The sequence below is a fragment of the Phodopus roborovskii genome, unplaced genomic scaffold (assembly GCF_943737965.1).
Source record: "Phodopus roborovskii unplaced genomic scaffold, PHOROB, whole genome shotgun sequence".
In the NCBI taxonomy this organism is placed as follows: Eukaryota; Metazoa; Chordata; class Mammalia; order Rodentia; family Cricetidae; genus Phodopus; species Phodopus roborovskii.
Window position 1 is genome coordinate 14,260,765 of NW_026126410.1, and position 13,461 is coordinate 14,274,225.

A 13,461-nucleotide genomic window follows, 5' to 3' on the forward strand; every position below is an offset into this window, starting at 1 on the left:
TACCAGAGTGATGTTGAGAGCAATGTAGATTATGATGGCTCAGCTCAAGAGATTTCAGAGGAGAAAAGTATTAGTAAGTGTCCTAGAGAGTGTTCTTGTAATATGTTGGTGAAGAATTTTCTGCTCTTATCAAAAAAAAAAAAAAATTATGCCAGAGGCTAAATTGAAGAATTCTGGATGAATGACCATGGCAGAGATTTCAAGGCAGCTTAGTATTGACTATATCCTGAGACTGTTATTAGTAATTCTTACTCAGATCTATAATGAAGAGGAACAAGCTTGACAAGAAAAATTCGTAATGTATAGATTTAGGAGAAAAGGAGCACCAGGAGGTTTAATGGAGCTAAGCTCTGAACTCAAGGAGATTACAAGTTTAAAGAAACTAGGATACAAGGTGTATTCTAAGAGATTCATATAAAGTCCCTCACAGAAGGGGGAAGAGAGAAGTCCCCCAGAGCACATGGGGAGTGGGGGGGCAGTGAATGGAGAGAGAAGGAGGAGAAAGAGAAGGGAAGGAGAGGAAAGCATGTGCGACTAGGAAGATTGTGTCAGGGTAGGAATAGAAGACAGGAGAGGGAGAGACAGACAGAGAGAGAGAGAGAGAGAGAGAGAGAGAGAGAGAGAGAGAGAGAGAAAGAGAGAGGACATAAAAGATGAAGCCATTATTGGTTTGAAGAGAAGACTGAACCTAAAGAAAGGTCTAGAGACCTACAAGACTGCTGCCAACTAAAAAGTTGAGCAACCATGGAAAGGCTACCATAAATGCCCTTCCTGGATAGTGAGATCAACAACTAACTTATTCACCATCATGAAGCCCTCATCTAGTACCTGATGAAAACAGAAGCAAACGTGCATAATTAAACACTGAGTTGAACTAGAATCCAGATGCAGAGGGAGAGGACAAGACCAGGTTGCAGAAACACATACAGACAGCTGACCTGAACAAGGAGGAGCTAACGGGTCCCCCAGGCTGATAGCTGGGAATCCAGCATGGGACCGACACAGACTCCTTGAATATAGGTCTCAGCTAGAAGGCCTGAGCAGTCTAAGGGACCTCAGACAGTGGAACCTGGATATATTCCTGGTGCACAAAAGGACCTTGTGGACACATCCCCCATGGAGGGATAACTGCCTTAATCTCGAGACAGGAGAGAAGCCCTAGTCCCTACTTCAAATGACCTGTCAGATCTACATGACCCCAACTGGATGGCATTGCCCTACATGTGGAATTGGGGTGGGGGGATGTGAGGGGAGGGTGGTCAGGATGCATGTGATGTGGCAGAGAGGGTAAAAGGGAGGGAGGGAGAGAGAAGGAACTGGGATTGACAGTAAAATAAAAAAAATAATAATTGATTTTGGTACTCATACAATAAAAATGGCTCATAATTATAATTTTGTAAAAAAATATACATACATGTGTGCAACTTAAAATAGTCTCACAAAAAAAAAATAAAAAAGTTTGATGTTAAATGGTGGTAACCTTAGAGCAAAACTCTACCCACCTAAGCTTTCAACTTGTGAAAAGGAATTAAAGAAAAGCTTAAGCAGGGAAGGAAACCATCGACAGCAGAAACCTGGTGCAGATATAATTTAAAGATGAGGTCAAATTCAGCCTAAGCAAGCAGTGGAACATGAAAACTTTAGCCACATCATTCTGGCTTTAGAATCAAGAATACAAGAAAAGGGTTAAGGCATCTCCTTTTGTGCCTAAGGACAGTTCGTGAGGCCAGGTATGTGTCATTGGTGTGCCTGCATGGATACTCAGAGAAGCAATTGCACAAAGCATTGAAAGTCAAGCAAGAGCTGTGGGTTACCTGCAACAAGAGCTGCAGACGATGTGTGGAACCAGCTCAAGAGAGAAAAGTGTTTTAGCGTGAACAGAGCTGAAAGGAGTTGGAGATCTGAAGAGTGCCTTGACATCAGACATGGAGATGAAGAATGTGGAGCTTGTCCAACTGGTTTTCAGTCTTGATTAGGTCTAGTGTTTCCTCATTATGCTCCCTTTCCTCTCTTTGGAATGGTAGTGTATATCCTGTTTGACTGTATGTTGGAAGCATATTTATTTCAATTTTCTAGGGAGCTACAGTTAGGAGATTCCAGTGAGTTTCATAAGAGACATTGAACTTTGATAACTGTGATAAACTACAGGGACTTTTGAACTTGGACTAAATGCATTATATATTATTATATGGCTACTAGCCTGTTGGGGGAGCAAGAAGTGGAATGTGGTGGTTTGAATGAATATAGACCTTATAGACTCGTAGATTTGAATACTTGGTCATAAGGGAGTGGCACTATTTGAAAGGATTAGGAAGTGTGGTCTTTTTGGAGGAAGTATGTCCCTAGGGAGTAGGCTTTGAGGTTTCAAGAGTCCCTTCCAAGTCTAGAAAATCACTAATAAATTGAGTCTTAAGAAATATATAGGCACAGGGATTAAGAAGAAAAGAAAGGGGGACATTTTAAAACAGGTAGGTGAGAAGAATTATGGTTTCTCCTTTTCCAAAGTACCAGCTCAGCTTCTTTTGAGTATCAACCTGATTATCAATGAAGGACTTTGAAATTACTTGGGATGATTGAGTATACAATAGGGATATGATCCTTGATCTTTTTACCTTTATATAATAAAATAAATGAAAAAATGTGACTAAGAAAGTAAAGTTCAAAAACATTCATATTAGAGAATTTATCTCAAATTAATTTCCAAAGTTCAAAAATATTTAAAACATTATGCATTTGATTAAATTTCGAATAACTCTGGAAAATAATGTGAAGTTCTCTTTACTGGAACAGTGGTAAGGATTTTAAATTATTACTGAAGAATTGTAGAAATTTCACCCACCTATACCCTTGTGTGAATGGGAAAAGACATTTCAGTGATGAGCAGGTAGTAATGTTGCCAATGGATCTGATGCAGCTTCCCATGAATTTTGCAACTAGCAGTTACAGTAGCAGGATCTCCGTAGTGGTTTGAATAAGAATACATCTCCCAGGCTCATAAGTTTGAATACATGGTCTTTTGGGGATTTGATAGAGATTGTTGCCTTGTTGGGGTAGGTATTGGATGAAGTATGTCACTGGGGGGGGGGTGGGCTTTGGGTTTGCAAAGCTCAAGCCAGGCCCAGTGGCTATCACTGTCTTCTTGTGCCTGGTGATGTAGATGTAGAACTCTCAACTTCTCCAACACCATGTTTGCCTGTGTGTTACCATACTCCCTGTCATGTTGAAAATGCACAAAACCTTTGGAACTGAAAGCAAGCCCCAACTTTCTTCTTTTCTTTTATAAGAGTTGCTGTGGTCATTGTGTCTCTTTACAACCATAGAACATTGACAAAGACAGGGACATTGTTATAAACTTAGACATCTACTCAAAGATAGGTTGAAACAAGCAAAGTGTAGATTAGAATATAAGATGATTTGTAGTAGGAAAAATAAGGATGTTAATGGAGATAAAAGCAGTGATATAAAAGGCTCAGGCAAGAAGCATCTGCAGCTGAAAATGTTCTACAATTGTTATGAAATGAACACTACAATTATTTTAAACATGAAAAAAATTATGTATATAACATGGAACTTTTGTTTTGTTAAGGGTCAAAACGTTTTTCTAAAGATGTAATGGAAAAGCTGGTTTTAGTATTGGCAAATCTGTTTGGGAGAATGTATATTCCAGCAAAGTTCCAAGATGCTAACACCAAGTTTTATCAATCAAAGGTAAAATCTTCTGATAAAATTAATTAGTAATAGCACACAGATTCTGCCAGAAATGATTTTATGAATTTGGGGTAATTAATGTATTTTGTATACTAATTTGTTCCTTTTGGAAATGGTGTGACATCTGTAACTCAAAGTCCTTTTGTTCAATGTTCAAAGGTTACCTGACTTGAGGGTAAGCAGGATAAAAGTACATTCTTGTTTTTAATTGATTGCATCCAACTATAGAATTAATGAAAAGGTGTACATGGGCCTGGGAAGATGACTTGATATAGTGCTTGCCATGCAATCATGAGGATCAGAATGTGGATTTCCAAACCCACATGAAAAGGTGTACATGGTGACACACCTTATAATCCCAGAACTGAAAGGGCAGAGAAATATGAATTCCTGGACCTGACGATTCAGGTTAGCCTAATAGGACAGCTCTAGGTGTGGTAAGATACCTTGTTTCAAAAAATAAGGTGGAACCCACACACATATTCATGGGCATGCACATAGAAAATGTAGGCAATTATTCATTTAATCCCCAAAGCCATCCTAATTATTGAATGTGTGTTTTGGGATATGGTTGTATGTCACAGTGTCATCTCTGAGAAAGTGTTGCAAAGTTATCTGGGAAATTGTCCTTTGATTCCTAGAATGTCAATCTTAGAAACAGTTTCCCAGTGTTAATATTTTCATCTTGTTTGGTCACTTTTGACAAGGGGCATTTGTCCATTTAATTAAAACAGTTGTATTTATTTCCACAAGATAACTTCTCCTGGTGCTTTGAGTTGATTCTCTTAGGAATTCCATGTAACTTCCTGATGTAGCACTGATGTGGCATGGATGACAAAGCAGAATTCTTTTCTTCACAGTTCTTCAGGTTCAGAAGTCATAAATGAAGATGTTTAGTGTGGGTCTTCTTTCTAGGTTGTAGTTTTTACTATAACAAAACTACAAAACAAAGAAAATTGGAGACATGGCACTTTCATGCATACAAGTTGAAAAATAATTAACAGTGTTAACACAGTGAGAGTTTTGAAACCTCTCAACCAGGTGCAGTTGATACCAGGCCTGAAAACATGCTTTATCTCCTTTGCTCTACAAATGTGTTCCTAGAGCCTATGAAATTACTCATGGGCCTGGTGGCAGTTGAAGACATGCTCTTACTTTTACAAAAGTCATTTTGATTAAGTAGTATCAGAGTAAATGTTATGAGTATTTAGTATTACAAGTCCAAGTAAGAACAACCACAACAAAAATATTAACCTCAGTTCAACCAAGAAAAGAAAATATGGCTTTACTGAAAACAATAGGATTATACTATGTGAGCTTCTACTTTCACTGCTCCATATACTCAGCTTTTATTGAAGGTATTCTCTGCTCTATGGCTTTTAGGTGTTCCTTGATGACCTCCCAGAAGACTTCAGTGAGGCCCTGCTTGAGTACAACATGCAAGTTACCAAGAACTTTGCTTCTTTTCTGCTAATTGTGTCTCAATTTGCTGATATGAAACAGGAATATCAACTCCCCTTGTCAAAAATTGGTAAGTGTGATTTAGTTCCACTGTGGAGCAATTTAGTAATAGTGTTGCCCTAGGACATGTAATATGGGTGTTAGGGATGCATGTTAGTGGTAGAGCTCCAACTCTACCATTTTTATCTCAGAAGACTGGCGCTCTAGAAAAGTCAACTTGCCTTGGAATAATTTTTTTTCTGATTTTAAAAAAAGAAACAAAAGGGAAGTTGGTGATTGACCATTAAAAGGGCAGTGAAGAATGAAACTAAAATCAAATTGAATCATTTATAAACTGTTTTGATTGAGGGCTGACTTTGGGTAAGTCCTAGAAAATGAAGAAGGAAGTCTTTGAGACAAGAGAAACAAAAGGAATTCTGTGAGCCTTTTCAGGAGAGGCTTAATGGTGAACATCATAGATGTTGGGCAGATCCCCTAACTCTGCTAATTCTTACCTCTGAAATTCAGGCAAGTGATGCCACAGACATGTCCTTGCTTTATCAATGGACACTTGAAATGGAGAATAATATCTTTTAGTATTATCAAGATTCAAAAGATTATTTTTAAATGATTAGTATATGTTAATACCTTGAAGTAGGGCTTAGCATATGGGAAAATGGTTCAATTTTGCTGTTTTTATTTATAAACAATAGATGGAAGTTTTCTAAGAGACAATAAACAGAAAAGGGTGACAGAGATATGAAACTTTGATTGGGAAAAAACTGTTGGTGGCTCACTATATCTTAACATCTTCAGTTGGGGAAATCAAGGAAGTGGAGTGTGTAACCTATTAGACTCTATAAACATAGGGGCACTGTGAACAAGAGCAGATAGTAATGGTAGACACATACTTCTCTGTGAAGGTAGATGGGATCAGGAGGACATTCTGCTTCATTTACACACCATAGGCCACTTTGATGATATGACCTAGAATTTTCTAAAATGAAGGATGAATAGTATACATTTTCTCATAACCATTTCCAAGCTTTCTCATAGCAGACATTATAATACAATATTTAGTCTATTCTCAAACTACTGTGAACATGCCCAGTTTGTCAGATCTGGAAACCAAAATTGGACATGTTAGTACTGAGAGAGAACACTGAAAAATTCTAAGGCTGTTGTGGGTTGTTCTTCTGCATATATGTTTCTTTTATTGGTTGATGAATAACACACTGACTGGCCAGGCAGAAGTATAGGTGGGGCTAGGAGAAGAGGAGATTTCTGGGAAACATAGGCAGAGGGAGTCATCATGTAGAACCCAGGAAGAGAGGACTCACAAGACATTCTCCGGTAAGCCAAGACCATGTAGAAATACATAGATTAAAAAGCTCAAGCCACTGGCTAACAGTTTCATAATTAAGATAAGTCTTCATGTGCTTATTTGGGGCTGAAGCGGTTGTGGGATCAGCCTGGTGCGGCAGAAAGTTTCAACATAAAGTCACGACTGAATTCAGTGGAGAAATGTTTCTTAGATAAGAGTTTAATTTAGAAAACTTTCTAGTTTAGTTAACTTTTGAGTGATCAAAAACCTAGTACGTATTTTTTTTTTCAATAGTGATGCCAACACTAAAGGCTAACAGTTAATGGATGTATCCCATCACAAGCTGGCTTGGTCATTCAGTATGTGTTATAGCAATTTGTCTTCATTGTGACATGGCCTCTGTTAGGTCCAATGGCTTCCCTTTTTAGCTTGGTTTAGCTCTCATACAAAGAAATGAATATTCCAGGCATGGTGATGCCTGCCTTTAATGCCAGCACTCAGAAGCAGGGGCATCTCTGGAGGACAGGGGGATGTCTATGATCAGTAAGTCTTACACAGAGAGTTCTAGGTCAGCTGATGATACAAAAATGAAAAGAACAATAACAAAAAGGAATCATCTCAATTTATTCTGGTCAGAGTTCACAGGTAAAGAATGTGAAGATTCCCCACTTGTGTCTCACTTGATGAACTGCAGGGAAGGAAGGGTGGCAGTTTCACCATTTGTTTGTCTGTCTGGAAAATTCGATGTGGATTTGCTTCATCCAGGAGTTTCAAATAATGTAAGTAAAGGATGTTGTTTATTAATTAGTTAGTCTCTGTGAGTCTTTTGCTCAAGTCTGAATGGTATATTGTAGCAGACTGTTGTTGAAGCTGTGGAACACTAACATAAAGAAGATTTTAAAAATATACTTTCCATTCTAAAAAACAATTTTTTTACTAATTAGTTTTCCCAGTGGGATCAGACACTGATCAAAGTTTTTCTTCCCTCCCTCCTCTCTCCTCCCAGTTCCTTCCACAACCTGCATCCTTACCCACCAGCCAACCATTCCTTTACCTTTCTTTTCAGAAAAGTGCAGGTCTCCGATGTAGAACAACCAACCATGGCACATCAAGAAAAGTAATTTTTAAGAGCTTTGATTTCTTTATTTTGTATGGATGTCTGTAAAGGATTAGTTGGATATATAAGAGATTTGTAGTTACGTACATTGAAAAAACAATAAGCATCATAGTTTTTTTTCCCAAGATGGCTCATGTACATAATTCCAACACTGGAGGTGCTGAGACTGCTAAAACTTTCATTATTGCATAATGAGTTTCAGATAGCACTAGAATGAGGTCCTGTTTCAAGATTGGAAGTGTGTGGAAGAAGAGGAGGGAGAGGAGGCTAGCAAAATAATTAATTTTTCCATTTATTATGTAATTAACTCAATTTATTAAATGTAACCATCACTTTCACTTTCTTTTTAGATGTAGAGTTTCCATGATAATCCAGCGGGTGCTGATACAATGAGAGTAAACTGTAAAGTCTGTGTCTTGTTGCTATAATATATGCATCAAGTAGAAAAGACATAGGTGTATGCATGAACTCATTCCCATTTACCCTTACCGTCCATGGAGGTCTAGAAAATAGTGTCTGCTTATCTTTCCTTCACTTTGAGCATCTGGCATAGGTATTTATAATCATGTTACTTGATCATAGCTTGTTTTTTTGTTTGTTTGTTTGTTTTTGGTTTTTTTTTTTTTGCTTGACCTAATTCACTTAACACAAATTTGTTTTATTAAAGTATATGGTAATCTCTTGAAATTTCACTTATTTGTGTTGCTGGGTCCTAATATCTCCCTTGGAGCAGGGGTTGAGAAGACATAGAGTCAGTAGCACAGATTCTAGAAGTCAGATAAAAGGCAAGCAGCAGACTTCTCTATTTAGCAATAGGGAGAACCATATATACCCTCCCAGCACCTGTTGGAAGCAGAAGCAAACATCCACAACTAAACACTGAGTTGAACTAGAATCCATATGCTGCAAGGGAGAACAAGACCACGCTGCAGAAACACAGAGACAGTGTACCTGAACAAGGGGGAGCTAACGAGCCCCCAGACTGATAGCTGGGAATCTAGCATGGGACTGACTCAGACCCTCTGAACATGGGTCTCAGCTAGAAGGCCTGAGCAGTCTAAGGGACCTTAGTGGAACCAGGATATATTCCTGATGCACAAAAGGACTTTGTGGGCACATCCCCCATGGAGGGATACTCCCTTAACCTAGAGACAGCAGAGAAATCCTAGTCTCTACTTCAAATGACTTGACAGATTTAGATGACTCCTCCTACATGTGGAGTTGGGGGAGATGGGAGGGGAGGGTTGTCAGGGTGTATGTGGGGGGGGAGAGGGAAAGAGGGAAAGAGGGAAGGAGGGAGGGAGGAAGAGAGGGAGAAGGAACTGGGATCAATATGTAAATAATAAATAAAATAAAAAAGTTTGTTTTTTTTTTAAAGAAAGATACACAGAAATAGAGAAAGGTAAAAGCCTGGAGTCAAAATATACATGGGATAATTGAAGTTAGCTAGAAATAAGTCAAGCTAATTCCAGAATTGAAAAGTAAGAATAATCTCTGTGTCATTTATTTGGGAGCTGTATGGCAGGCCCCCAAAGACCAAAGAGCAGAGAGTAAAACAAACTACTATACTTTAGAATTTAATTGGGCCAGTTTACAGCATCCCTAGCACTATATCAGTACTCCTGTTGGTCACATGAAGCAGAGTTTGCAAAAAGAACAAACACAGAAAACTACTTATATGCTTTCTTCCTTTTCTATTGTTCTTGTCCTATCCTCTCTCTACTCTTTTTATTCTGGTTGCTGATTCTGAAGATTATTGCATTTGTTCAGTTGATGTTCTCTTGTGACGGATATGCAGGCCTCTTGCTCTTTGAAACCCCATTTGGAAAGGTATTCTCTGGATTGTTAAGGAGACTTTAAAATCCTTCAATTATCTTTACTTTCCTATTCAGTCTTGCTCAATTCCTGCAAGATTGGTGGGTTTTCCATCACCATGCAGTAGGGGCAGTGCTCTTCCCAGGTGGATCTATGCCCTTGGATGCACTGTCTCAGTGTGTGCAGAAGGCACCTCCTTCTTCTACCAACAGTGTGGTCTTGAAGAGCACTGATGAAGATGAAATAACTGCACATTATAAGCCACAAGCCTTCTGTCCATGTAAATAACCATTCAAAAATTCTACTTTTTAGGTAATTCTGCACACAATTGGTATCAATCACACTCAAGCTCCACTGCTGTGGCCACATAGACTGGATAATACAGGAAGAAAAATGCCACTTAATGCATATGCACTTGACTTCTATAAACATGGATCCCTTGTGGGATTAGTTCAAGACAATAGGTATGTTCTCTCCTGGTAATTCCAAGAAACCATTAGCCCTGCCAAGCATATTGGCTTTTTACTTTCAGATTGATGGAAAAGGAGATGACATATTCTATACTATTTTTATTTCTAGTTTGTCAGCAAAAAATTGGCATTTAGGCCAAGTCACTCTATATGTATCTTTGTGAATATTTGGTATATCTTTATATTACAGTTCTACTTAGGCAGCATTTGGTATTTTAATGACTAATATCAATCTGGTATTGCTTAATGCCTAAAGAATATAAAGTATCTAATTTACATTTCTGGTTCTGAGACAATTATTTTAGTTTGTTGTCAGGAAAGCCATTTCTATAAGTGTAAGCAGGACTAAGAATTGTTTAGGCCACTCTGCATACAATTGCTGTAGACACAGTGTTCTGGCTGCAAAAGTTGGACAGCCGTGGAAGAAAACTGCCACTTAACACATATGCACTGGACTTCTGTAAGGACGAATCTTTTGTGAGGTTTGACTAGGTCAATAGGTATCTTCTCTCCTGATACTTTCAAGATATAATTAGTCATACCAAGCATATTAGATATTCACATTCAGGGATGTATTCAGGGAAATATCCCTAAGCAGGGAGATACTGGACCAAATGATAGACACATAGATCTAGAGGCAAATACACTAAGGAATTAAACATGCAGTTGACATAAAAGTTGAGCAATCCTTATTAAGTTAAGGTATGAAAAGTTTGATAGTCCTCAGAAACCTGGAACAACTCTTTTCTATTAAATACAATTTATTATTGTGAATAAAGTAGCTGTTACATTAGCAGACAATATTTTTGCTTTTAAAACTTATCCATTGCTAATTTCATAACTGTATAGAAACTGTTATGACTTCAATCTCCTTCCCCACTTTCTTGTATATCTTCCCAATTGTACCTCTTAAACCCAGCAAACCAGCTTCCCATTTTTGTGTTTTTGAAATTTGTTTTGCTTTTGTTTTGGGATCCATTGAGTTTTACCAGGGCTGCCCGAATGGGTGTGAAACACGGGGGACTCACCTGTGACTACAATAATGAAGAAAAATGATTCTCCTTTCTTCAGCTCATAGGTCCCTGTGCAACCCTTGGGAAACTAGTTGTCCTATAAACTGATCTCTCATCCCTGACTGAATGTCAATGGTTCCAATCTTGTCAGGCAACTTTAGTTTCTAGGAGATCATGAGTCATGCCATGCCCAGAAGATTGCTTTTCAAAGCACTCTCCTCACATCCGGCTCTTAGTTCTTTTTGTGTTCTGTGATGTCTTGCCTTGGTGGAGTGACATAGATGTTCCAAATATGTATTAGTGCTCATAGTCACTTATTCTCACAACTTTGACCAATTATGAGCTACCCACTGTAAAAAAAACCAAAACACCCCCCCTAAAAAAAACCAAAACAAACAAACAATCCAACTGTGATCATGGCTAAGACAGACATAATTTACTGGTGTAAACAATACTAGTAAATAATTTTGTGTAATTAATTTCAGTTTTTCTCTTGTCTAGGATACATCAAAGAGCAGTTTACCAGTTGTTGAAAGATTTTTACCTTACCATTAAATCTATCAGGTATGTTTTATGTTAAATATTACTTTCCCATTTTTCAGAAATTTAATTACAATTTGAAAATGTTGAGATTTTTTTTTATAATGATCCAGGTATGTAAAGTGTCATTGAGCCTGTTAGATACCACACATTTCAAATTCCCAGAGGGTTTGTATAGTTCTCCATCTCCACAAACTTGTAGTTATGTTCTGTGTTATAATTAATTCCACACCATTTTAGAGATTAAGGCCCATCTAAATAGAGTCTCGGGCTCAGGCACTACACAACAACAGAAAACTATTGCACAGCATTACTGATTCCAGATACTAATATTCTCAATGATCCCTATTTCAAAATCATATCAAATACATGATGTTTCTGAGGTGTTGTTGAAGCTCTAAGTTATAGCATGTGCTTTCTCTTCAACTGTCTTGCTATAACCTGTATTTTTCTTCAGGCTTTGTCCAACTGTCAATGCATAGTCACTTCCTGTTTTGATCTACAACAAAGCCCAGTTAATTACAAGCAATGTCAAACTTTATGTGTGCACCCCATTCTTAGGCTCCACTGGTCATCTTCCTAACCTCTCAAATCTAAATTCATTTTATCACTTTAGTAGTGGTTCTTTATCTTATCACAATGACTATAAATATCATCATTATCATTTCTGTAATAAGCATTTCTATGTTTCATTTTCTTTATCAGAGCTGAATTAGGTCAATATGGAATGTTTATATACACAGAGTAAATTTGGTGCATACAAGAGCTTTGTCCATCTATAGCAGTGATTCTCAATCTTCCTAATGTTACAACCATATCAGGAGGAAGTATGATATTAATTGCCCTTTGCCATGGAGCCTATGATGATTATAGGTTTCTGAGGCTTTAGGTGAGGACATCTGAATTAGATGAGGACCATTATTCTACTGAACACATCTCACATTTATCCTTTCCTCACTTATCTTAGAGAAAGGAAGGTTTTCTTCTCCATAGTGGATTACAATATATTTTGGACACAGTAGTAGAAAAACAAACAAACAAACAAACAAACAAATAAAATCTGTCCATGGGATATGCAGAGAAAAGAAGATTGTGTTGTACTACCTAAGAGAGCAACAATCAAAAACTTACCATTTGGTAGCCTTTTAATCACCTTTTTTTAATAAAGGCACTGCATGGAACATCTCGTCTTATTTTGTCATTTCTTTCTCATTTTTTTGTATACACATAATTTGATTAATAAACTTGTTTCGTATAAGTGTTTCTTATAATTTGATAATACTCTTTAATCACTTTATAGGATAGTCTTTTTTTTTATAATACTCAATACCACTAGTTGACTAATAGTATATATATTCTTCTATTTGTAGTGTCTCCTTGCGTGAACTGTGTGAAAATGAAGAAGACAACGTTGTTTTAGCATTTGAACAATTGTCCGAGTCCTTTCGTGAAAAGCTTGAAAAAGTGTGAAAAGAAAAGTGATATAAACCACTTAAATTATCACCATAGAAGCTTTGCAAGTTATATGATTTTTATTCTTATGTCTTGATCAGAAAATCATACACAATGAAGTGGAATGAGCAAGCAGTTTGGAGTTAAAGAGTTGACATTAAATTTGCTGTGTTTGGCTGTGAGCACCCTTGTCCAAACTATTTGTTATGGTTAAGTCTTGGTTTCTTTAAATGACCAACTAAAAATGTTTATGTCTCCAAATTATTGAGGATTGAATGAAAAAATGCAGGATTTTGCATATACATGTTTGAAGACTTTTTACAGTCTGTGAGACCCAAACAAATATTACATTTAAATATTTTCACTGTTAATATATGTAAAAAATTTGTTGAAACTAGAACATAAATGATTGCAGTATCCTGAAAGTGTAATATATTCTTCCCAATCAACATTAAAGGATTGTTCTGCTTAGATAGCTAGCTATTAACATAGTACATCTTAGTAAAATTTTGTAAAAATTGTTTATTTTATTCAATTTTGTGATAATTTAAAAGGAAATATGTAGCTAATATTCTGCTTCCT

At 37.1% G+C, this 13,461-nt stretch overlaps 1 protein-coding gene across 1 annotated transcript in view; it reads left to right on the forward strand.

Annotated features, from left to right (window-relative positions):
* Window positions 1-13,461, forward strand: part of Ddx60 (DExD/H-box helicase 60) — a 103,179-nt gene extending 89,718 nt beyond the window's left edge. The window contains 6 exon segments of the mRNA XM_051182480.1: window positions 3,587-3,708; window positions 5,092-5,239; window positions 7,109-7,251; window positions 9,717-9,868; window positions 11,389-11,451; window positions 12,798-13,461. Of these exon segments, the coding sequence (XP_051038437.1) occupies window positions 3,587-3,708; window positions 5,092-5,239; window positions 7,109-7,251; window positions 9,717-9,868; window positions 11,389-11,451; window positions 12,798-12,897 (728 nt within the window). The 3' untranslated portion in view covers window positions 12,898-13,461.